At 41.0% G+C, this 26,146-nt stretch overlaps 1 protein-coding gene across 1 annotated transcript; it reads right to left on the reverse strand.

Moving 5' to 3' along the window:
• Positions 1–26,042, reverse strand: NUFIP1 (nuclear FMR1 interacting protein 1). The gene is made up of 10 exons (XM_065645288.1): positions 25,668–26,042; positions 25,114–25,202; positions 24,048–24,152; positions 23,337–23,399; positions 22,810–22,886; positions 15,546–15,638; positions 11,421–11,683; positions 7,314–7,442; positions 5,318–5,550; positions 1–2,271 (listed from the first exon to the last, which is right to left on the reverse strand). Exons 1-10 carry the CDS (start codon positions 25,957–25,959, stop codon positions 1,939–1,941), a joined length of 1,677 nt encoding a protein of 558 aa, XP_065501360.1. The 5' UTR covers positions 25,960–26,042; the 3' UTR covers positions 1–1,938.
• Between the last annotated feature and the right edge of the window lie 104 nt (positions 26,043–26,146).

Here is a 26,146-nt window from a genome sequence, read left to right on the forward strand (position 1 = left end):
AATGATAACAGTATAAAGAATTCAGATTGAAGGGTTTGGTTTGTTTGGGTTTTTTTGGGTTTTTTTAAGACAAGTTCAGAGTGTACAGTCAAACAAAGCTCTGCCAGTAACTCAACAGGAACAGAAGCACGTTAAGGGTTGATTAAAGTGCAATTTGGTAGCAATCTTAATCTTAATCTTCTGTTCCTGCAGCTGTTACCCATGCTTTCACCAGCACTGGTACCACTCCACTCTGAAATCAGGTTCTGCCCGAGTGCCAGATCTCTGTGCCTGAGACTCCTTTGCTGGTATTTTCATCACGGTAATACTGAAAGAGCCACAAGTAAGCCAGTGAGATGGAGATGGCTCGTGGGACCGTCACGGGAAGAATGAATCATCTGCCTTGGAAATATAAATGTTTATGATCACTGTTTCTATTCTGCACATATATTCTTGAGACATGCAACATTTACAAGGGTGTTGATATTTATATAATTCCATAAATTTAGATGGTGCATTACAAACACAATATGCAGTTGTAGCTATAAATAACACAGCAGTGGGACACAATTTTCAAATATTTCTTGTTTTCTGTGCACCACAAATGAGATGTATGGCACAACTAAAGGAACTAGAGGAAAGAAAATACAGTTATTAAGCAAAAAACCCCCACGTGAGTCTCCGTATTTTAGCCGGTGGAATGGAAGGTTAGACTTCTACCAAAGAACCAAAAATTAACATCGGTCCTAAAGATTTAACTACAACATTTAACCATGACTGAAAGACAGAGAGTCGAGAAATATCCTGAAGTGAAGGTTCTGATAGTAGATTATTTTCACAGCAGGTTTTCAGTGTCAATGTGACAAATGAACACCTGCTCTTGACAAGAAGGATTCTGACAAACAAATGCGCAATGTAATCAAAAGACTAAACTTGCTTCTAAACCTTGGCTAATGCTTTTTTAGTGCTCGCAACACTATGGATGTATGCACAAATTATGGAAAAAAAAAAGTCACTGGATGCTGTAGGAGCATCATAAAAATGTACTAAGGAAGACGTTCTTCCAGAAGGCCAACTAATAAATTTCCAATGCTTATTAAAAAGGGACAAACCAGTAACTCTTGGTAAGCTTTCTAAACTTTGATAATATTCTTAATACTGAGTCTATATCAATAATTAGATTTGTCAGGCAATGAACTGAAACAGCAGTTAAGGCCTAAGGCTTAATATTGGGTACCTGAGGTCAACCAGCAACTTAGCACTGATGCAAGCAGTTAGCAGTTATTGTATTTTTATTTATTTCTTTAAAAAGGCTTCTTGCGTCATTCTGCACCCTCATTTCCATTTATCTGCTCAATTAACAAATTGCTTCAGGGAGGAGGAGACTCCTGGTGCAAGCAGTACTTTTAGAGACATGTCAGTTTTATCTTCCGTTTCATTTCTTCAATTTATACTGGATATATTATATCAATAACAGCTGGGGGGAAAAGAAAAGGGCATTCAATTACCATTTCAAAAGTAGACTGAAATACCTCTGGACACTCAGATACTCCCAGACATGTCACACCGTGATTTACCATGACTAAGATCCATCCTACCACAACACTACTTGGTGCTGGTAATGGACTGACACATGTTTGATGACAAGGTAAAACATTCAGAGCTCTGAAGAGGCTCTCACTGTTGCAGATCTCAGCAGTGGAGATCTGCACCTACTCCAGGAAAAGTCATACTCTGTGCCACTGCTGCCTTTCTGCCATGGGAAAATGCAATTACACAATGCAGATGACGCTTTCACAAGAAAATGGCAACATCAGGCAGAAAAGATTGGAAAAGTGGTTTTAACAGCTCTCAGTATATACTTGAATGACTATTTTGTTATACTGATGTCTTTCAAAAAAATGCATCAGTCAAGTAGAAAAGGTGAGCCTTTGCTTTATTGTCCACAACAGATGTCCTCTACAGCGCTTCTTCACACTGAATTGATGGGGTTTCCCACGTGTCCTCATCTGCCAAGTGAGCCATCTGTGAAGTCTGATCCACGGGTGCTTTCTCATCCTGGGCTATTAATAACCTATCTTCTCCTCCTGCTAACTGAAGGTCAGAGCTACAAACACAATTAGATTCATTGAGTTTGTCCAACGACTCTGCTGTAGTTGTAGAGGACTGTTCAGTCTCTGTTTCAGCTTGTGGTTCTGTTCTAAAATTAAGTCCAAACACGTTGTTTCGGATGAGGTATCGAACACACTGCAAAACCACATTCCTTTCGTGTCGTATGTCCTGGGCCAGTAACTGGAAAGGAAGGAGAGAAAGTGATGCACATTGCCCTCTATTGCTCTGGAGCTCATACAAGCCTAGGAAGATGTACGGCTCCACTCGGTAATTTTGAATATCTCTAAATTTAAATAGTTGCTTCTCCCACATGAGTCCTGAGCATATGGAGCAGGAGATCACCTTAACACAGACAGCACAAAAAGCCACATATTCCCATATTCCCTGCTTTCCCACCAACTGACCGGAGCTTTGGCAGAGCCATAGCAGAGAAGAAGAGGTGGGACCAGGCATCTGGAGAAGAGGCAGCAGGGGGGAGCTGCTAGAGCAGCACAGGTTGGCGGCCCAACACCACTTCTAGTGATAGAGGCTCATGATGGCCACGATTCACTATGGTACAGGCACATCACTGTATCACTGCAAAGGATGAAAGATGCTCATGTGCCTAAAGCGCAGATATTTATGCACCACTCATTTAGCGCTATTAATGCACTAAGGCAGGTAGAACAAGCTGACAAATATGATGGTGTCTTTTGGATTAAGCTGTCAGTCTCAGTTTGCTCAGGTGGTAGAGAACATAACTGAATATACCCAACTACCAGGAATTTCTCCCCCCAGTTATCTGACTGTAAACCCAGACAACAATGTTCTCATATCATGAACTATAATTAATGCCTGAAACAAGGAGCGTATTCCAGGCCACATACTCCAGTACATCAGGATTGCAAGTCTATTAACATCTTTTAGACTTTCCAGGTTATCCTGTATCTGTAATTTAATATGCCATGCATTTTTTATTAGAAAACTCCATAAGTAAAACATACTTAAAGATACAAGGAAAGGGCATGTTTCCTCAGGTACCAGACCATGGACTTAAACAGCAATAAATGGTTTGAGCTATAATCCACCAACCTAAGTCTAATAGTTTAATCAAAGTGCTAGAGGGCTCCCTCATCTCCTTTAACCTCACTAAAGTTCATTTTGATATTTAAAACAAACAAACAAACAAAAAAATCAGCCAAAACGCTGAAGGACCTTTTGTCAAGTGTCAGTCAAACGAGTACTCTGAACAAACAACAAATTCAAAGCAAGTGGCTAAATCTGTGATGACCTGATCACTTGCAGGAGATCTGTATTACACATCCTAGCTAATTTGGCTTTTCATGTCACAGAGAAACGTTGTTGTTGTTCTGAGTTTCTACAATGATTTAGCCAGCCTTATGTTTTACAACATAAAGTGTGCTTATTTCTATTTGGATTACAAGGTGGCAGCTGCCACCTAAAACGGGCCTTCAGAAACCTCCCATCTGAACCAAGAGATGCGTATTAGGGCAGAGAAGGGAAAGCACAGTAATATTCTCTTTGCCATACTGGTAGAAACTGCTGAATTCATAAATGGCCGAATGAAGGCACAGAAAGGATACAACATCACTCTATCAAAGACTGTACATTTGTACCGTATTTTTTTAATGCAGGGATGGGTATCAGTGAAGTGATGCTACACAGGCTTTTTATTTTGTCAGCACACAGGATGGCTAAACATACATTACTGTTTGCATGGCTACAATACATATTTTGGTAGTGCCCAAGCTCGCTGCTGAGTGTCAATAGACATCTGCAGCTATTCTCCTACCTCCCTTAAATTTTTTTTAAAGCATTATTTCACTGATACAACATCCTTTTCTTAGCAATTTTTTTTACTTTTTGGAAAAAGTCTCAGCAGTAACTCACTGAAATTTCACCTTTGCTTCCTCAAGGTTTTTATGGACTGACCATTTCTGACAGCAGAAGCCTACCTGCAAGTCTCAGGTGCTCCTCTGTGATTCACAGCCACAGTACATATCACTGAACAACAGTTTTGAGCAACATTAAAAGGCAAAAACACTCCACCAAAAGGCAATGTTAAAAATGGACTCTATTGGCAAGCTGCAATTCAGCCTTTCAGTGCTCTGCCAGCTTCTCTCAGCATGTGGGACTTCACAGGACTTTTTTCCATAGTCTTCACTGCTTTGATCACCAACAACTTTGAAGAGCAAGAGATACAGACAACTGCATGCTTAGGGAGCTACACAAAGGGCAAACACTTCCTTTTCAGTCACTAGGAGTTTTAATTCTTGGCAGCGATAGTAGTACGTGCTAAAAGGGGCTATCAAGGGTTTTCTCTCACATCTGCAGCTTGGGATGTGGCTTATCAGGTATCTCTTGCCTGAACATCCTGTTTCAGAGCCCTGATGTCAGTGGCACCCTGCTTTCTCCTGTGCTCTGCCCACAGCACTTTTCCTTTGACAGGAAAGTGTTATGCTAGGTATTTAGAGAATGACACAGGTAGTCTACCCAGCTAAGGTTGCTTTTGACTACTAAACACAATAACAGCTTCGAAGTTTTGTCTGTACCAGAAAAAGCTACCAAGCTTCTTAAGAAGATGCTTCACACTGTCACTCCAAACAGAATCATAACATATTGGACTCATCCCTACAAACCTCTTTTTAGCCTTCTGAGACGCCAACCTGCTCTTCAAGGTCCCAGTGCTGTCACTTCCTCAGATTGATCTAAATGTGCCCGCAGAGAAGAAACTCATGCACATGCAGGTTGCAGTTCAACACGACTCTACAATTTAAGTCACCAACACCCTTATCACTAAGTTCTCTTTGACTGCATCTGAAAAAAGTGTGCTCCTCAGTCAGGGGAAATGCAGCTGAATAGCAAAGCCGAGAGAAAAGGGAGTAAGATCAGAATCAGACTGGTGGGATCACACACAAAACCTACCAGATAATATCATAGGAAGAGGAGAGGGAGAAAAAAAGGTTTTGTCCTTTGTGCAGCTCATTTTAGGCATATGATTAAGTTGCCATCTCCTGCTCTCCAAAGTCAGTTATTACCTGAATGCACATCAGGGTATTTCTATTTGTCTGTTTAAGTATCTACACTTTCTCCTAGTGAAACAATCACTTCACTATTTTAAAGCAGGACCTCTGCTAATAGACTGCTCTAACTTCCCACAGGGAAGAAGAGAACCGCTCAGAAATAGTGCTACAAATAGGCAATATTTTAGCACTCAGACTGTTACCATTTCCAGCAGAGTTGGACGGCGCTTCGGAAGGAGAGGTAATGTTTTCTTGCCCCAGTTATCAGGCCCTCTGGGGGAACGTGCATTTGAATTCGAGCTTCTTAACGTCGTTCCTGCATATTTTGGACGTTTTTGATTTGGATTTTGACTCCGAGGAATGTCAGTAGTTTGAGGCGTATTTCTGAGCGCAGCCTGGTTTTCTTCAGCTTTTGTTGCAGTCTTGAAGGGGATTTCTTAAAGAAAAAGCACATACTTTCATCTTAAACTTAAAAGCCTCTTTAACATGCTTATATCCCCATGCACTGGTAGTTTGTTAGTACTATTCTTGCTCACATAGCCTGACGTGAAGATGTTCAAGGTTTACTTGGAGAAAGGGAGGGTTTTGTTTGGTTTCGGGTTTCATTTAACATACAAAGAATAAACTCTAAACATTCATAGAAAGAAAAAGAGAGATTTAAATTCTGCAATACAAAAAAATAAATATAAAAGTAGTAAGAGCTGAACGAGATTTTCAAACCTCTGCCTTGTTATCACTTAGAAAGTACATTGCTTCTGCTTCACAATATAGCTTGCTACAAATTTGGCTGTTGAGAAAATCATGATAGTTAGGGCAGAGAATGCCCAAGTTCCATTCCCTGCCTGCTAGATGCTCAGTGTAACTTTGGGCAGGCCATCTACAGCAAGTAAAGCACAGCAACTCTCTGCAAAAACAAGTGGTAGCAGCAGTTCTCTACCATACACTGATGCACGCACTCAAGAGAAGGACAAAATCCAAGTACTGGAGAGTTCAAGTCTTATTGCAACACCCAGCAGCCTTCAATGGAAAAAGCCCTTAAGGATACGGAAATTACTTCAGAGCGTGAGCATAACAGCTTTTTCCTGGCACTACTCAAACATGATTTGAAGTGAGACTGAAGACAGGCTGCTTTTTTTTTTCCCAACTAAGGGGAAAAAGGCTTGGGAAATTCAATAACACACACCCAAATCAAAGACATTTTATGGTTCCCCTTCAACCCAGGACATGCTGCTGAGAAAAGGCAAGGAAAGAGGGGGGAAAATACCCATCCAGTCTTTCAGGAAATTCTGTTTGAGGCTTTCTAAAGTATGCTGTAGGGGTAGAGGGAATAAAAAAAAAAAATAAATAAAAAAATTTTAAAAGGGCAAGTGGACAAGGCCATCCCAGCTGTCTGCACAAATGCTGTATTGTGTCCAGGTGCTTCTCTGAGACCAGGAGCTATCGCCATACTGGAAGCAATTAATGGCTCACCCGGTAACCCCAGTTAGTGCTCAAAACTGGGAGGAGGCAGGAATAGGGAAAGAAGAGGAGCAGAATAATGGCACATCCTTTTACTCCTCTCAGCTTGCCTTTATGCATGGCTTACACCAGTGCTACCATGCACTGTCACTGAAAGCAAACCAGAAAGGATCTGTACACAGACCACAAAAACATCCCTGTGCATGACCTTTAACAAACTTCTCTCTTTACTTGTATAAGCCTAAAAATAACACATATAAGACAGCTCTGAATTACAGCACTGGTGGACTGGCCAGAAATCAAAAGGTATTTCCATAGCCAAGTGTTTTGGAGATACACCACTGAACTGCCATTACTTTAACACCCTTGCTAAATGCAAGCCACAGCTTACATGTTGTATTTTCTTCTGCCACACTTTTGATTTCTCTTAAAAGTTTTTTCTCAAGAAATTTTGAGTACTATATAGATTCTGACAGATAACCTGCAGCTTTCAGCAGTTGAGGACACAGCCATAAAGAGCTACCACTGGGCTACAGCACACATGAATGCTGTGTTTATAAATACACAGGGGCTAGACAACGGGATGGGAGATGGCAAAGGACCCAATACAGGAGAGGTAGAGCCCCTCACCCTTCCTAAAGAAGGGTAATTTGTCATCATGTTTTATCATTGCTTGCAGTCCACACCAGCACAGTGAGGTAGGAGGGAAAGGAGAAGGGCAGAGGACATGCTCCTACACACCTTCAGGCTCGCTGTCGGATGCGCTGCCGTAGTTGGCCGACAATGAACTCAGGGCGGAGGTGACCTGCTTGGGAACGACAGTCAGTCCCAGCCTCTCGTCTTCACCCGAGGCTTCGTCCTTGTCGGATTCTGCAGGGAGAGAAAAGGCAGGAGGGGTTTTTCCCAATACTCCCACGTGCCAACAGCCAACCTTGCAGCCAAACCCCTACCACGCCACTGCACAAGCCCAATGTTGGGCACCATCGCTCAACACTGTGGACTGATAGAAAAAAAAAAAAAAAAAAAAATCCAAAAAACCACATTTGCCTACCCTCTACAGGCATTCGGTGCCAAAGTCATCTCACCACCAATTTACAGTCCTGCCAGAAGCAAAAAGTCCTACAGAAGCAAAAAGTTTCCTGAACAAGAGCTCTTTCTTCACATACTAAACATAATTATAGGTTTTATTACCCAATGTAGGTAAAGATAGAGAGAAGATTTCATAATATGTTTTGAAGTCTTGCTGGATTTAGTCCTGCGGAGGCAGGGGGTGGGGGAGAAGGATTCAAAAGCCAGTCAGGGGGTTGGGGAGGTTAAGAGAATTAGGCTCATTCAAAGTGAGAATTTAAGAGCAAAGAAGGTTTTGGATAATAAAAAAAGTTCCTAAGGGACATTGAGAATCAAGGCTACAATTTGGACAATCCGTTTTCAGCAGTACTTCACACTGTTTGATACTTAAAATCCCCGCAGAACATCATAGACATACATGAGTGAGTTATTACAGGCTCAAACTGCCCCAAAAGGGAATACCAGGAAGATAGCAGACAAGTAGACCAAAAATGCTGAAATTGAGGATACCAGAAAACAGAGCCCTAGCAGAAAACAATTCTTAAAAATAAACATGCAAAATTGCAATGGCTTTATAATAGTTTGAAACAAAGGATCTATATGTGCTAAAATCCTGGAAAGATTCTCAGGTGTACAGTGCGAGAGTCAGCAGGAAAACTAGGAAAGGATTTTCAGTAATATACCTGCACAAAAATTTCATACATATACACACACACCACTACAGAAACATTTTGAAAAATTAGTCTGTTGAGACTTCTAGAAAGAGACTGGTTGTAATCTTATTTTCACAAAGAAAAAGAGTTGGGCCCTCTCCCATTCCCTGTCTCTCTAAGCCTGTCCCACACTTCTTAAGAAGATTTCTAAACACTTTTGAGATCTTTATTTTGAAATCACAAAAGTTTCTCCATTCTCTTCTAATATATAATTGGCAATTTGATTCATTGGAGCTCATGCTGTTTGGTAAGAAAACCTTTTAAATATATATGCAGGTATTTATCTAAACTACTTACCTGCTTCTTTTTACTTTGAGCTCCTTTTTGAGAAAGGCTGATTTTTGCTGGTTTAATAATCGTGCCCATTTGCAATTACATTGGAAGCTCATGCTAAACACGGTGCATTTTTCTGATGGAGAACATGTAGCACCTGCATATACTTAAGCAGTTACAAAAAAAAAAAAAAAATCGCATTTACTTCAAGTTCTTTTCATTCATTGCTGCTTTCTTCTACCTCATGCAAAATGTTGAGTGCATACTGTGGTTGGGTACCTTTTCCTTTTATCTTATTTAAATTTTAAAGAATTACTTTTAATTTGCTTTTTGGCAAATTAGGAAAACACATTTACTGGAACATATTTTCTCTGAGAGTAACACGTTTGGAGGAAGCGTCATGCACTACGGAATACAACTGACTTACAAATGACTGTTTCTGCCTTTTTTTTTTTCTCCACCTGACAGGCTCATCATCTCACCTTGTCTCTGGTTATAAATCAAGAGGAAAATTCTGTTTTCTCATCTCTCATTCAATTTCTTAGCTTTGAAGGAACCAGCCACTAAACAGAACTTCAGTGGATGCATTCTGCAAAAAATACATTTCCTCTAGAGAAAGGGCTGCTGCTGTTAGAAAGGTTTAAACGCTCCAACAAAATGCATCTATACAGTAAAATCATGGACTTCAGTTGTATGATTTTTTTTTAAATTCTACTTAGTTATATTGTGTTTGTTATTATTTGTTACGACTATATTTCTCAAGAGTATAAAAACCTGCAACTGGCTTTAACAATGTGTAATAAGTACCACATTCCTTTTCTACCTATTACAGCAGAAGTTACTCTAATAGCTGTACTTTGGTATAATTAGACTTTTTATCATTAAGTAAAATATAGATGCTGCAGGGAAATACAGTTATATTTAAACATACTTGGATTTCCCAACATGGAGAGATTATTGGAATAAATAAATTGCATAGGGATGCTGAGCTCTTGTTCCCACTAATTGAAGATTATGTTTCCAAGAGGAAAAACTCAACATCAGACATCTTTCCAGGGGAAGCATTCTAGCCTTTTTGCTAAAAATAGCTGGAGTATAAGTCAGCTTACATGCCATGTTCTAAGAGTACTGCATCACTGCTGACTATATTATAAATAGTTATATCTGGAGAGTTTATATTGCTGCCAGCATGTGGAAACAAGACATGCTCACCAATAGAAGCTAAGTAGCGATACTTCAGAGAACACACACATATGGAAAGTATCAAGAGTAAAATAGATAATACAGCAAAAACCAGAATTAAAAGAAAAATGCTGACATTTTAAGTAATTTACTTGACTCATACAAGGAAATCCATTTGTCTTCACATTCTAAATACTGTTATTTTCAAAACAAAAAAGGGATATTTAGTAGTCATTAAAAAAATATTTGATTGTCGCAGCACTTGATTGTTCTTCTGTCTTTATAAAGATTTTCATATTTTAAATATTAGTTTAGTAACCCTGACTAGCAAGCAGAAGTTTCAGCACTTAAACCAGCTCAGATGCTATATTTTTTTCCTCTCCTTCCTAAAGTTACTACAACATCACTTCCCTATGGCCCAAACCACTTTCCCTTTGGTGCCTCTCCCAGCTAAGTGTTTTGGACAAAAAGAAAGAAAAAAAAAAAGCGCATTCTTAATCAGTAGATTACAGGTAAAATAACATTATTATGGTAAAGTGCTTCTTAAAACAAAGATGTAATACAGATGCTCCATTAAAACACCAGAAATCGTCTCCAGCTTGTTAGCTAAATATTGATTTAAAGCTAGTAATACATTTTAAAACCTACAAAGCTATGATAAATAAGTATCCAGCATGGCTATTTTTCTAATCCAAGACACATTTACATCCTGTCTCTCAACATCTTTGTGTCGTCAGATTAAGCATTTTAGAAGATATAGAATAAAATGTAATGCTTCCTAATTCTCATAGAAAAATCAGAAAGACATAGAAGTAGTCTGCTAGATTTTCCCTATATGTTCATAACATCATGAACTTGGCTTACAAGCAAGTTTACACAGAAGTGCTTAACAGTGGTAGTATCTTAAACATTCTTGTGTCAGCCTTTCCAAATCAGAGTTTTTCTTCCTCTTCAATGACTTTCTATTTCAGCTTCTTTCCAGACCATATCTCAGCCAAGTCCACTAGTTTAGCTCCTCCTGCCAGCACATGTGGACACACAGACATATCTCAAAGACCTCTAGACTACTGAGGTAGTTTCCTCCATAACAGGAGAGGCCTGTTAGGGCAGAAGCTCCCTGAAACGCAAGATTTAACCCATTTCCTTTAGATAAAGCGCTGACCCACTCTTCCACAATAATCACACCAGGAATTTTCTTAGAAGGCCACATCCTGAATCAGGTTCTCTTTGGAAATTTCCATTTAAAAGGAAGTCCTAAGTGCAAGTTTTAGGCACAGGGATGTTGGATTACCCTCAAGCTTATGATGCTCTTGGCCCTGGCACTATTTCAGCCACAACACAGGAAACCTGGACTTTTTTTTAGTAACAATGAGAAGTATAATAACAGGCTGCCCAGTATTAACTCTCCAAGAATACTGTAAAACCCTGCATCAATGCATCAATCTTCTAGTAAGGGAGAGTTTTCCCATTTTAAACACGCACAGTTAGTCCCCTTTCGATCAAGGACAGAGTTTACGTGTTTGTGGAAATCCCCAGCTCTCCCCAAAAGCTGCTAGTTCAGCAGTTCAGCAGAAGTACTTAAAATAAAATTCTCCAAGTTCCTTCATCTTACCAACGTCACTGTTTGCTAGAAGACTGAGGGGGTCCACGTCCTTCGCATATGGCTGAGCTGTCAAATCACGCTGTTTTTCATGTTCCTTTTCACACATGCTGTTTTCTGGTCCATTAGTTCCATTTTGAGTTCTATGTACATTATTATCGCCACCATTTTTCCTAAATTTCTTCCAGAACGGGCGCTTTTGTCTTCTCCTCTGTCTTCCTTGCTGCCCAAGCCCCTCTTCATTTTCTGGAGGTTTCCACATCCCCTTCATTTTGCTGAAGAACAGAAAAGCAAAGCTCATACAAATGACAAGCTATGAGGATAAAATCAATTTATGTAACCAAATGGCTCAGGCCCATATGTAAGGTTTAGCAACGCAGCATGATGCCAGGACTTACTCCAGCTCAGCTAAAACACAGTGACAGACCAGACAGGTAGTCACAGGTCATCTCACTGGCAGGGCAATGTGACAAAGCTGGAACCTAAATGAAGAGTTTGAAGTTCATGACTTACCTTTAACAAGGCAAAAGGTACCTGGGCTAAACAAGTTCTTTGATCATCAACAGTGTGAGGACATGATGTCTTCATTTCACATTATGAAGCTAACAAATATTCCCTTCACTTTATCAATTAAGTAATTCAAAACAGGGAGAATCTGGATTTAAAAGGGAAGCATCTACTGTAAGCATACTTCCACTGCTGAAGTCTCCTTTTTCCAGTTAGGGCTCAGAGAAGGATCTTGCTGCACTAAATCCATTCAGCCATCTGACACTGTCAGCGACAACGACTGCCTGCCTCCAACTAACACGCCAGTCGTCTTTTTCACTCCAATGGAAAAGGAATAAAAGAAACTTCTATCAGGACGATGGATTTTTATAAATCTGAAACAAAATAACAAGTCCTAAAGTATGGGAAGAGCACAGCATACTGGTTCCACTTATCTTCCATGGTTCCATAATCTTCCAGGTTATCCTATAAACACAAAACATGTTCATAGGAAGGTAACTGGAGAACTTAAACTCTTGTCAAAGTCTACAGAGACAAGAACAGGTACAACTTGGACAGAAAAGCAAATACCGAATGGACAACCCAAGCTTCCTGAAAATAGATCTTTCCAAGGAACAGAAACTTAATTCAACAAAACAAGACTGCAACTAATCATCAGCACATTATAACCACAGAAAACATACAAGATCTACCATCTGAATGAGCCCTGTGGTTTGTTCATACTCTCTCCCTCAGCCTCACTTACAGCATGGCAGAGGTCCCTGTTATCCCCAGTCACCCATAGAATACCACACTTGGGCAAGAGCTTCTTCCTGAAACTTGTCCCCGGGGTCTAGAATCACACATCTGCAAGCAGAGCCTCATAGGTGTATTTCTAAACTGGCACCTTGCCACTGATAAGCAGCCAGTGGAACACGTGAGGAAAGAAAAAAAACAGTATAAAAGCAGGGTGGATGGTCACCCTTCACCTATTTTTCCATGGTGTACCAGCTAGAGATCCTCTCTGACTAGAGACATTCCCAGGACACTGATGGTTTTGCGTCTCATACTTTGGGATGCTGTGTGAATATCTGGCATCCCTGAAATCTTGCAAAAAGGTGTTAGTATTTTGTGGAAAAAGGACTTATTTTGGTTTGTCTTCATTCTGATGTCTAAAATGGTCATTTGGTACCCTCATCTTTCTCTAGTTACAAGGAAGAGTTCTATTCACCTCTTCCCACCCATGCAGTTTTTCTAGACCTCTATCACACAGCCCTTCCAAGCCACCCACCTCCCATTTCTAACACTCCTCTTTTCCATACCTTTCCAGACTTCGGTCCTTCTTGAGAAGAGAACAGGGCCTGCCATAGCATTCAAGATGGATTTATATCGCAATAAAACATATTTAATTTCATTCTCCAGGCAGTGCCTAACGCCAATTGCTCAGCCCTTATAGCACCATCCACCATAGTGCTCCTGAGACATGAGAGGCAACCCACTACCTTCCTGTGCATCAAAAAGATGGCTAATATTAGCTCCCATAATTCACCCCCAGCTAGACGCAGAACTGTATTTCTAAGTTTGTACAACTGGCTTCTAAATTCAGGATGTTTTCTGTACCTCTGTACCTAGAGGATACTGAGCACATATAGGCTCAATTAGAGATGATGTTCTTGACCAAGGGTTAAAAACAACGTTCTGATTTCTCTGGGGCCTCAAACACCAAGAAATAAACCTCAAGGTCACAAACGCATCCCAACAAATGTCAGCCTGGCATCTGCCCTCCTCCTCTCATGAAAGATGTACTCTTCACTACCCATGCGGAGGGGATAAAGAGCCACAGGCTATTAATCAGCTGTTGCAAGACACCAGACAGACTGCCAAAGTGGTCCTTCTGCATCTCTAATCTCACACGTGGGGATGCTGAGAATTAGCAGTTGTAAAGCACTTCAGAGAACCACAAATGGAAAGCGCTAGAGAAGTGTTAAGTATCTAATCCTTTCTAAATCTTACTTAGCTATTTTCTTTAATAGTGCAGCTTGCAGAGAACAAGCTGTATTCTATTTTCGCTTCATGCATCAGTAAATTTGCCAGATAAACACCAGTCCCAGAATCTTTACTGTTGATACGCAAGCAGAAACAGCTTTTTGGACAGCTCGTCAAGTCTACAGTCCTAGCAGTTCAGGGAGGGAGGGGACAAAAGAATAGAAGAGATTGCTAGAGTGAACCAGAGTTAAAGGTCACTAAGTGAGATCAAACAACAGTAGTTTTGAGAGCTTTTTCCCCTGGACAATTTTCCAGATACAAAATTATTAACAATGTGATACACAAGTATGGAATTGCTTGTGGACATTTAAGACTAAATGCTGCATCTGACTCGCAGTTCACTAGACCAGCTACATGAGTTACTAAATAAACCTGTAGATACCCAACAGCTTGTTACTGTGACAAGCAAAACTCACCTTTGCTCATAAATATCTCCACATGTAATATTACACACCTTTGCAACTTTAGTCTGAATGCCTAGGTCTTGGGTTTGAAGCAGTCCTGCAACTTTGTATCTTTCAAAGGAAGTTTCTACTTCAATTTTGTAAAATCCTTTCCTCCCAAAGTCATGAAAAGCAACTGGTTGAAGAGCGTGGCTAAGTGTTGGGCCTTTTGAAGCACATGCTGCACCAAGGTAATTTGCACCATCACCATTTAACAAATTACACTAGTCCGGCACAAACTTTATTCAGCACTAATTAAACCACTTCACCATGGTGCAATTTTTATATTGCTTGGTGTCAAGCTCCAGCTTCACTTCCATGCAGCAGCAAATGGGATTTAGCAAGAGTCCCTTAGAAGTGGGTCTGTGTCCTGCCTTCCAGCTCAGTCGTTCTCATTTAAACCACTGATATTCTATGGGCATGGATCATCATAACATTTTTTTAAAAAGCCTTCCCACAGGCCTTAAAGTAGACCTAATGAAGTCAGCTGGTTCCACATTTCACTGACACTGCGAGGAGGAGAAAAGAACAAAGATCATAATGGAAAGTTATTTACAACATAAGGGAGAGAACCGATAAAAATCCAAGAGGATTAAGTATCAGGCCCAGAACAAACGTAGTAGATCAATAAAGACGATGTAGGGTAGATGAATGAAAGAGCACTACTTGGGCTATGAAAACAAAGTTAAATTTTCCTCCCCTCTTCACTTGATTATTGATTTATGATCTGAAAGGAGAAGGTAAGAAGCCAAATCCACCCATAAAATCTCTCTTGGCCATTTTCAGGTACTAGAGGATCATATCGTGTGCATTCATTATGTTGCACGACTTCTGACTCTACTATTTCTTTTTCAGAGACCAAAGTTACACTGATCTAATGAATGGCCACTAGAACGTAGTTTTCTCTAATAAGCCAAAGCGCCAAATTCAGCAAGACCATCAGGTTTCTAATGCATTTATTGTTTAATTTAACTGAAGTGGACTATGAAGAACTGTAAACAAAGGCACATTACATCTCCAGTTTGTCAATGACCTGTCCTCTGCTAAAGGGCAGCCAGATCATGTGTACAGTGAAAGCAGCAAGTGCTGAGGGACCACAGTAAGAGAGCGTCCTTCTGAACTCATTACGAGAAAAGTAACAAGCTTGTTTCTGAACGCTTACCCAAACTGTTGGGTAGTCAGTACTTCTCCCCTTTCTTCCTTCTGCATCTGCACCGTCTTCTTCCTTTCAATGTTTGCCAACGTAGGAAAATTTCTAGAAGAACAAAAAAAAAAAACAATAATTCACTGGATCTTATACGTTTCACTGTACTTTTGTCAGTTCACCCTTTACCAAACCAGCATCCTCTATAAATGTAACAGATTTAAAAAAGAAAAAATAGATTTTTAAATGTTTCATAGAAGTTTAAGAGGCTGTTTCCTTTTTTAAAAAGGCAAGAAACGAGTGAATTAATCCTTACGTACTTAGATTAAAAAAAAAATAAATCTACCAAATTGTCATTATTAGATTTACCCAGCTTACAGAACATAACAGCATGATTTAGTCCTGCAATTTTATTTTTGTGGTGCTTCAATTGGACTATTTGAAGGATCTTAAAAGGCACAACACGCTCTTAGCAAACCAACTGCTGAGTTCTTGAATTATCAAAAAAAAAAAAAGATTATAAGAACAGCTTCTGGGTGCACAAGATTCATTTAATGTGATAGTTAAGAAAAAGCACGCACATTTCCTCTCGAGCAATACTCAGTATTGTTCTTGCACACTGACCTCTACTTCACCAAAATTACTGCCTTTTTTTCTTCCAGTTTCCAAGAAAAATTGCTAAGTCATGCAGATCAAAACAAATCTACTGTTATAACCATCTCCCAAACCATCCCTCTCTTCCATTCCCCACCTCCCTTCCTGCAGACAAACGCTGCGCTGGTTCCAACATGCAAGACCTGCTGCAAATTACTGTCAAAGCCCAAAAATGGCTGCGCTGGTTGCTCTGTAAACATTAGCTAGCTAAACCCCAGTGCTTTGAGATAAAGGTGATAAATGGGAAACACACATGCACCCCCACCAGCTTCTGGACAGAAATGCAAAGTATAAATATTTAATAAGTCTACTAAAATGAGGTAACAAGAAACTTAGAACAGCTACTCACTATATACAACTATAAAAAAGGACAGATATCTTTCTTTAAATATTTAATCTTATCACATGCATCTTCCCTGTTTTACAACATGAATGTTCAGCATCATATTGAGGCAAGACAGCTTCAACCGCATACCAAGGGAAAAAGACAAGAAGCATTTCCTATGAGACACACCTAAACGCACTGCAGAACTTGTCTCCTTTAAAAGGATTTGAACATGAGCTGTCAATGTCTATTTTCATTGGATTTCTCCCAGAAACCCACCATACAGCTCAAGTAAGCATCGGGATGCGATGTTTTATCTCCACTCTTCCCCATTAGCTACATTTGTTCATCCATGTTATAATACTCCCAGCACACAGCAAGTGTGCAATTAATTATTTAATCTCAATCGCTTCACACTGACAGACCCCTGCGCTTGGCACCTCTCCCCAGTGTTAGGATACAGTGCTTTACTTCACATCAGTAAAGCTCACAGGAGGAGAGAGAACTATAAAATAAACAGTTCTGTTCAAAAGAGCCCCTTATAGAAGATATAAGGGAAGACCCTTAATCCTGGAGCAAAGGAGCCTTCAAAGTTCTCCTGTAGTTATGCTGATTAAGGACATATTCAGACATGCTCTCACAACATGACTTGAGACGTGATGCCTCCCACTTTCATTCCTATGAGTTACCACACCCTCCGCCAAGCCAACCTAATGGACTCCATGAACGCCTTTGGTTCCATTCATGGCCAAGACAGATTTCTCCTAAACCACCTTTAGAGTTGACACAGGCAGCAACTAACAGCTAAAGAGAGCTCAAATTGTAAGTCCAAGTATGCCTGCAAAAACACATCTCAAGGCACCTTCAGTGGCTGTGTTTCTCCAGCTCTCCTCAAATGTTAAACAGAATTTTACTCACTGCTTTTACCTTATGCAGAAGACGCACCCATTTTGTCAGCAGACATGCACAAGGGTGTTTTGTTTGATTCATAATGAGCATCTGTTAGTCTATTCTTCCACCTAAGGACTCGCTGGGCAGCAAGCTCTCGATGTTCAAGTCTGCTGGTCACCGGTCTCTGTCGCAGGTTAGACTGGGTTCACTCCTCCCCAGGGGCTCTGCTGTACGATAACAAGGCTGGGCTAAGCCCACCAGTGGGTCCTGGTGGGACCCGGCCAAGTCAACCCCAGTTATCCCTGCAAGGAGCAAGTGGACTGAAGAGGTATGGACCAAAGTTACCCACCTGCCTCAACGTACCAGCACCAGTGCAACTCCACAACTCATCAGGTACCACAGCCCCAGCACACAGAGGTCTGTAAACACCTCCTGGCATCTGCTAGACCTACCCATGGAGGCAGCAAAATTCACCTGGACCCTCAGAAGAGGCAGACGTCTACAGAGGAAACGCTATGGTCTTGAGGTAAGTTTATGGCAAATACTTTGCAAACTTCACCATCTAAGTATGGCCACAAAGTACTCACGAGAGGTCAAAAGAGAAGTTTTGGGGGTTTTTTTTGTTTGTCTGTTTTGTTGGGGTTTTTTTGTTTGGTTGGTTTGTTTTTTATTTTTTTAATAATAGCGAATTCTTATTCAGAAAGGCTAAATTTAGGAAGACTACTCAGAGGTGTGATGATGCAGAAGGAGAAGCCTATACTGAATCTCTCCACCTAAAAGGCCACGTGTGGACATTCAATGAGCTGACTTGGGTTCCCATCGTTCTCGGAAAATGTGCCCTCCTCCCCCAATAAAATGAGGTTCTTAAAATGTTACCTGCAAAAACCACTGAAGTAGCCCAGCACCTAGGTCCTGTAAACAGCTTGTCAGAGCTTGAATACAGACAGCTTCATCAGTCACCACAAAGCCTTTACAAACCTAAGCAACTTCTTGTAAAAGCGGGAGTTAAAGGAGGACATAATGTAGATTCCATGAAGGAGCCAGCGCTGCCCAAGAAGGCAGCCCCGTTTCATAGCAGCTGCAGTTTCCAATCAAAACACTTCTATAGTCCAAACTGGAAGGTTTACAGGCTAAGATGAGTATATTACATATACATCAACAAAACAATGTACAGGTAAAAGACACTCTAAGCTTCCAGAGACAGGGAACGGTGACACTGAGTGCTAACATGTGCCTTAATGAATAGATTTTTTTTTCAGAATGAGTGCACTAGCCAAAGTCATACATATTTTATAGGCCGATGTACTCTATCGTGCTCACATAAACATCAGAATAAACTAGCTCTTAGCAAGTGGTGGAATAACAGAGTTTTGCCAGTGTCAAACAGAAAAGAGACCTGTTTCTATAGCAGTTCACACAATGAATTTCTGAGCCCATACAAGTTTATCATCTCTATAGGAACAGCACTTGTGATCAAATTGCCTCAATAACTTCTTGAGCTGGTCTTGATTGCATACACACAATCAACAAAGGGGACATGGATAGCCCAAAGGGAACAAAGATGGCCCAACAGAGCTGATTAGATCTTGGTTTAAGACTGCCAGGCATTTTATCAAGCATTGCATCTCTAGTGTGATTTTACCGTGTGTTAGCTGAAGCAGTTTTATTGCTAGTCCATCCCTGTGATTCAGCGTAAACTGTATTTCACTGATGTCTGCCTTGATCTACCAATACATTCTATCCACTTTGCTCTGTAATCTCTACTTTTACCAGGTGCCAAGAAATTATTTTCTCTGTTGTGTATTTAACTAGCATGAATGCAACATCAAGGAGGATTCCAAGCTACTCTAGGATTATCATTATTTAACTAGAGAATCACAAATTAATTAAAAGTGGTGTGGTTGACAGTAATACTGTTCATTCAGTAAGTACATGCTCAGCCTATGAGATGTATTTCAAGGAAATACAGCAGCCAATCTACAACTGAACCAAAAAAACCCAACAGATTAAAGAAAGCGGGGGTGAAGGAGGGGAGCAATTTACAAGCAACACACGAGATCCAGAAAATCCTCCAATGTTATTTTAGGACCCAAGGAAAAGTAAGTTTAATTATTTGCTTTAGCACCAAAGCAGCCTTGCCACATTCTTTCTAATAACCTTTGCTCAAGAAGAGCTGGCTAGAAACAGATGGGCTTGCAGGACCCAGATTTAACTTGAAAAGATGGGAAGACAGCAATACCTCACTCTGACACATTAAGGAAATGCACTGTAGACAATTCCTTTTAAACGTGTGCTTAAGAACATAAATATGCTGAATGCAGCATATTTCTCAATACTTGGAAGGGACGGGACAAAACAAAACAAGTGTAGTCATTGTAATCACCAAAGTTGATGTCAGACTTCACAGCCAGCTGTCTGCAAAACACAGGGAAACCCCAAGATCCTCCAGAACTTCATCTCTATCGCCCTCCACTTAATTACAGATTGCCTGGCTCAGCAGGTTTGGTGGCCACAAACCATTAAAGCGCCTTTTAGGTAAGCAGAGACATGAAAGCTGCAGCAATGAACAGGGCACTGTACAGAATCCGAGACAGGAGAACAGCATTCTGACCCAGCACACTTGTCCCAGAGACACTCGCTCCTTAGCAGCTCTCCCACTTTTTTTCCCCACTGTGTGAACAAGGCTACACATTTAAGACAGGCTCTTTCAAACATGTTTGAGCAGGATACACAACTGAGCAATACTGCAGTGAATTAAGAAGAAAAATCTCAAGTCTGTAAGTATTTATAATGACTGAAAGAAAACAAGACAGGAATGTTATGGATGGAGCATGGGAACACAGATGTTAAATCACTGCAACCTAATTAGAAACAAACTACTAATGATCCAAAAAAGATTCATTCTTAGCTCTAACTGGGGCTTCTGGAAAGAAAAAGGCTTTTTCCTGTCACCATAAGCCAAAACTGCCTAATAGCTCAGACTCCCTCTGGTGTCCCTTTTTTTTCTGTACAATGCAGTGTTTACTGTGAGTCAACAACAAATCTTCAGTACTAAACTGATGCTTTGCTGGATTCCCAATTATTGCTTCACAAAAATTTCAGCTAGATTTCTCTCTTTTACTCCTTTTTAAATTTATTTATTTTTTTTTTTTTAAAAAAGGATATTAGCACAGCTTCCTTGCTGTACGAAGAGTAACAAAAGCCACCCAGGTAGTCATTTTACATCCATCCATTATAGCTAAGATGACCACAGGACCAAAGTACCAACAGAAACCGTAGCACTACTCCATCTAGTGGCCTTGGCTTAGAAGGTCCTAATCCCATATTGCTTTTTTTGGTTGGTGGTCGTGACTACAAGACTTTATTTCCATTTATTTTACTGTGTCACGGTGAACAAAGGCTTTCAGCAAGGTTTTACCATGGCCAAATTATATCCATCTGTAAAAAACAACAGTATGCGCCATGAGTTTCTCTAGAAAATCAACTAAAACGATCTTGGGCAAAGGATCATCTTCACAATTAACTGTAGATATATATATATATATATGTATGTTGCTTTTACTAACAGCACCCACTCCCCAAGAAAACAGTACCTGAACATCAATGTACATTCAATTCTTGCTTCCCTTATGTTCTGGTGTATACAGCAAAGCATGTACTGACATACATTCCTTAAATACCATCTCAACTCTCAAACCTTCACATCAGCCACTAGATGGGAACTGTCCCAAACATCTCCCAAAACAGAAAAGTGTGTGCTAAGTTGCAAATGAATAGCGAAGACTCTGCACACAAGTCTTGATACTTTTTCTTAGAGCTACTGTTAGAAAATTAAGTGTGGGCCACAAGACAGACAAATCTAAAGACATTTTGAGTTTTGAGAATTCTGTTCAAACACTTTGTATTACAAATAATAAAGACTTGATAAGTATCACTGTTGGGAGAAAAAAAGTGAAAACAAGTAAAAAAACCAAACCCTCAAGTATCTTTGGAATAAAATGAAACTTTGGAACCAAAACTAAGCTAACACCAAACTTGTATTTGCACAGATAATAAACAATTTTTGTCTGTTCAACTATGGCATTTTTTAAAAAACACAACAATACCCCCACCAAAAAGCTGGTTTTGTTCTTCAATTTAAAAAAAACCAAAACACCACATGTACTAGGAGCTACAGGTTATCTTCATTTGTAAAAATGAACAACACGTGCAACAGTTGACTGCTGTGATGTGCTGACAAACACTCCGCTTTGCATTTCTGAAATTTTCAGAGAAAGCTGAAACCATGTCCAAAGGAACACTAAACTTGCTGCTTCCTATTACACGGGGAGAAATTTTGTTTCTTAATACAGCAAAAAGTGATAGAAGGCAAGAAAAAAAAATATCTAACATGCATTCCACTCATTTTTCCTTTTTTTACAAAGCCATTGCGTAAAAACCTATTAAAGGAAGTCAGGTTCAAAACAAGAATGCATTAACATGCTTTCTAGCATAAATGCAAGCTGAATTCATCAGTAAGATCGCATCAGACAACTACGTTTATTTTAATTTAAAAACAACAGGTGACTAGTACACTACCCAAGCTCATCGCCAGTGATCTTGAAATTAAATTTGTATCACTTCCCACTCTGCATATACAACTCTTGCTCACAGAAACAAAGCCCATGTACTGATCACTCGCAAGACTATATTCAAGGTCCACAACAGAAGTGAGGAAAGCCTACAGCATCTTTCAGCTGCTGGAAAAGGGCAGATTTTAATCTGCTCGATCTAGTGTGGGGTGAAAAAAACCCAAACATCAATGGGATAAGATCTATAGAAGTCCAGTGAGAACTTCTAAATACTTCAGTCCTGGTAAATGGAAAGAATTTGTACCACTTCACACCACAGAATGAGAAATCCTGCTTATATGTGAACTTTACCTTGTACCCTAGGTACAATGAAAGTTAAGACTACTGGAGACAACACCATTCATAGATTCTATTCTTTTTCAGTAGAAAAATGTCAAGCAATTCAGAAAGTTCTTAAAAATTAGGAGAATTCCCTGTTAGGTTGTACTGGGACAACTTAAGCTACAGACATATGCACACAGCCGGATGTGTTACAATTGTCATCAGCACAAGAGTTTCAGATTTCTTACCAATCAAAAAAACCACCAAATACACACATACACATTTCTGACCTAACCTGTCTCAGTTGGCATCTCGCCTTCTATTACAATAATCCAAATGACTGTAGTCTCTGCAGCTCACATCCTCCTGGCTCAGCTGTTCTGACACAGACCACTGCCGCAGGAGTTTTGCGGAGTCAAAGGAACGGCAGCAGGAAGCCTGTGCTGCTGCTGCCTGTCAGCTAATGATCACACAAGGAAAACACAGTAAAACAAATTCACAGGTCACAAGTCTTACTCACTTTTTTCTTTCTTCTCTCCATCTAGCAATCTCTTCTGGACTGTCTAATTTTATTCTTTTAGCACCAGGTGCATGTGCCTAAGGAAAAAGTATTTCATAGGTGTTTAAAAGGAGAAAGAAAAAACCCACAAGGGAAAAAAAAAGCATTCTGCCAACTATAGTAGTGTCACACTCTTTTCATCTCCAAAAGTGGTGAGACTGCACACAGTGATTACAAAATTAACCCATTAAAAAACCTCGTAGTGTTCAACATATTTTCACCCAAAACATTGTCTTACAACAGATTTTACTCAGAGGTAATATGTTTTCCTTCCAGAAGAAGGAAAGCAAGCCTCTAATCAGGGGTGTCAGATGTAGGAGTAGTTACATTTATAAGTCCTAAAATTACGTTCGGCCCTTTGAAAGCAACCATGAGTCTGATGTGGCCCCTGGTGAAAATGAGTTTGACACCCTTGCTCTAAAGAATGAGAAAAGGGACTACAGTAAAGATTGCATAGACTCATACTTTGGGCCCAGGGGGATACCTACGTTCTTCCAGTGTATCTGAACTATCTTCTCGTGTGCGCTGAAGTTGCAGCCTTCTTCTGTGCACTGCGAAATAAGGGTGTGAACATAAGACACACCAAGTTACACAAACAGATTACAAACAAGCATTCGAGTACACTTCAAACAAACTCAGCGCAAAATGTCTGTACAGTTAGTTATACAGAACTTTTAAGCTACTCAGTTTCAAACCAAACATAACTGTAAAAACAGCAAGAAGAGATAACGTACTTCTAAATTTCATCTGATTTTAGAATGACCAGTGAAGCTAAAGTATCTGACAATTGGTGATAATGTAAAGTTAACTTAAGAGAAAGACTTGCAAGACTCTACGATTTCTAATTTTGATACATCCTTGCAATAAAGGAGTGGGTTTTTAAAACATGTTTTCCACATAAAGACTTTCCAAATAAAAAAATTTTACACAATATACTGATGTCAATGAATTAATTCCTACCACTGGGGTGACTTAGTAACACTTCAGAAGACAGACATTAAAATGACTTCAGCAATAAAACCAAAAATACAACAGAGAGCTCCTCTACACACAGCATTCAGAAAAAAAATCCCCTACTAGTACTTTTTGTCGCTCTGGAATCTCTTTGCTAAGTCTTCCATTCAAAGAGTGACTACAGCTAACTACTTATCACCCACAAAAAAACTAAAGTTTAAATAAAACAAGCCAAACTCATCAACCTGTTTATGTTGTGAAATATGTTCATCATACTTCTCCTGGTTTTTATAGCCACGGTCACAGGTATCACAATAATGAGAGAAAACTGGCTCTTTTTTCTTTTTGTTCTGAAAAAAAAAGAAGAAACCATCTCAAGATTGCAGTTACAAGATTACAAAATATTCTTGTTTGTAGCTAGGTCTCAAACACTTTCATGAGTACTTTTGTTAATAAAGTCAACAATTAAAACATGTTTCAAAAGTTTCGAAGACAAGCTAACATAAGATGGAAGCAAAGTTCAAATTACTCATCATCTAAACAAAGCACCCTGTGCTCAGCTCTTTCCCCTACCACCTTTCCATCAATTATCACTTCTGCAAACCTGTGGCAGGTTTATTGAAGGCTGGGAGGAGAGTGAGGCTACAGCCCCAAGCCTCTTCCCTACAAAGTCAGACCACGCCTGTTCTAACATGACATGCAAGAGCTCACAGGGCAGCAGAGATCCTTCCTTCTCCCACTGCGCACATCAGGGTGATGAGGCTGTCTGGCCCTGATAATATAACAGAGCACTGATGTGCTCACCGAATCACACAATGGTTTGGGTTGGAAAGGACCTTAAAGATCATCTAGTTTCAACCTCCCTGCCATGCACAGGGACACCTTCCACTAAACCAGGTTGCTCAAAGCCCTGAACAGGTTGCTCAGCCCAGCCCTGACCACTTCCAGGGATGGGGCATCCACAACTTCTCTGGGCAGCCTGTTCCAGTGCCCCATCACCCTCATAGTGAATAATTTCTTCCTTACGTCCAATCTAAACCTATCCTCTTTCAGTTTAAAGCCATTGCCCCTTGTTCTATCACTACGGGCTCTTGCAAAAGTCCCTCTTCGGCTTTCTTGTAGGTCCCCTTTAGGTACTGGAAGATGCTATAAGGTCTTCCTGAAGCCTTCTCTTCTCCAGGCTGAACAACACCAAATTTCTCAGCCTGCCCTCATGAGGTGCTCCAGCCCTTTGACCATTTTCATGTCCCTCCTCTGGACCAGCTGCAATACAGCCATGCCTTTCTTGCACTGGGGACCCCAGTCCTTTACCTTCGGTTTGTTATTTTCTTCTGGAAAACGTTTACTAAACCCAGGTGCTTGCTCCCCTTGCCATTTCTGGGAGAAATTGCCATTTCCACCTTCAAAAAAAAGAAAACAACAAAAAAAGGAAGAGGCAGTTACACATACAGCTTGTAAAACACATCACTTGCTACCTCGGTGGGCCCACTGCAGCAGGAAAGGGGCTAGGAGAAAGATGAGCCAGGGCTGCAAGACCAATGCGGAAAGCAGAGCACACAGAGAATCATTTAGGTTGGAAGAGACCCTCAGGATTATCGAGTCGAACCATTAACCTGGCACTAAACCACATCCCTAAGAACCTCGTCTATGCATCTTTTAAACACCTCCAGGGATGGTGACTCCACCACATCCCTGGGCAGCCTGTTCCAGTGCTTCACAAGCCTTTCTGTGAAGAACTCTTTCCTAAAACACTTGGAAGGAGGGGGAGTCCTCCGCCTCAAAAGAGACAGGGACAGCCCCAGTGTTCCCACTGGGGAAGGACGGCGCCCACGGGCCCCACAGACGGCCGCCCCCGGGCCCCTCACCAGCGTGCGGGCCCTGCGGTCGCTCTCCGTAGGCCGGCGGGTACCAGGCGGCGGGCGGCGCGTAGCTGCCAGGCGGCGGGAAGCTGTCGGGCTGCGAGTAGCCGTCAGCGGGCGGGTAGCTGTCGGCAGGCTGCGCGTTGTCGGCGGGCTGGTAGCTGCTGGGCGGCGGGTAGGGCCCGGGCGGAGCCCAGAAGCCGGGCTCCCAGGGGGGCCGCGGGCAGAAGAAGGGCGGGGGGACCCCGGGCGGGGGCAGCCCCGGCGGGGGCGGCGGGTACCAGGCGAACGGGTTCATGTCGGGCCCGGAGCGGCCGCCGGGGTGTGACCCCCACCGCCCGCTCCGCGTTGTGCTGCTGCTGCCGCCACCGCGTGGGGCCACACCGGCGGCCGCTACAAAATGCGTCACTTCCGGAGCTCAGCCGCAGGTCAAACTTTTCAAAGATGGGTGGCGTCGCGTCATCCAACAGCGCCGGAAGTGCGGC

This window comes from Caloenas nicobarica, chromosome 1, assembly GCF_036013445.1.
Source record: "Caloenas nicobarica isolate bCalNic1 chromosome 1, bCalNic1.hap1, whole genome shotgun sequence".
Lineage (NCBI taxonomy): Eukaryota > Metazoa > Chordata > Aves > Columbiformes > Columbidae > Caloenas > Caloenas nicobarica.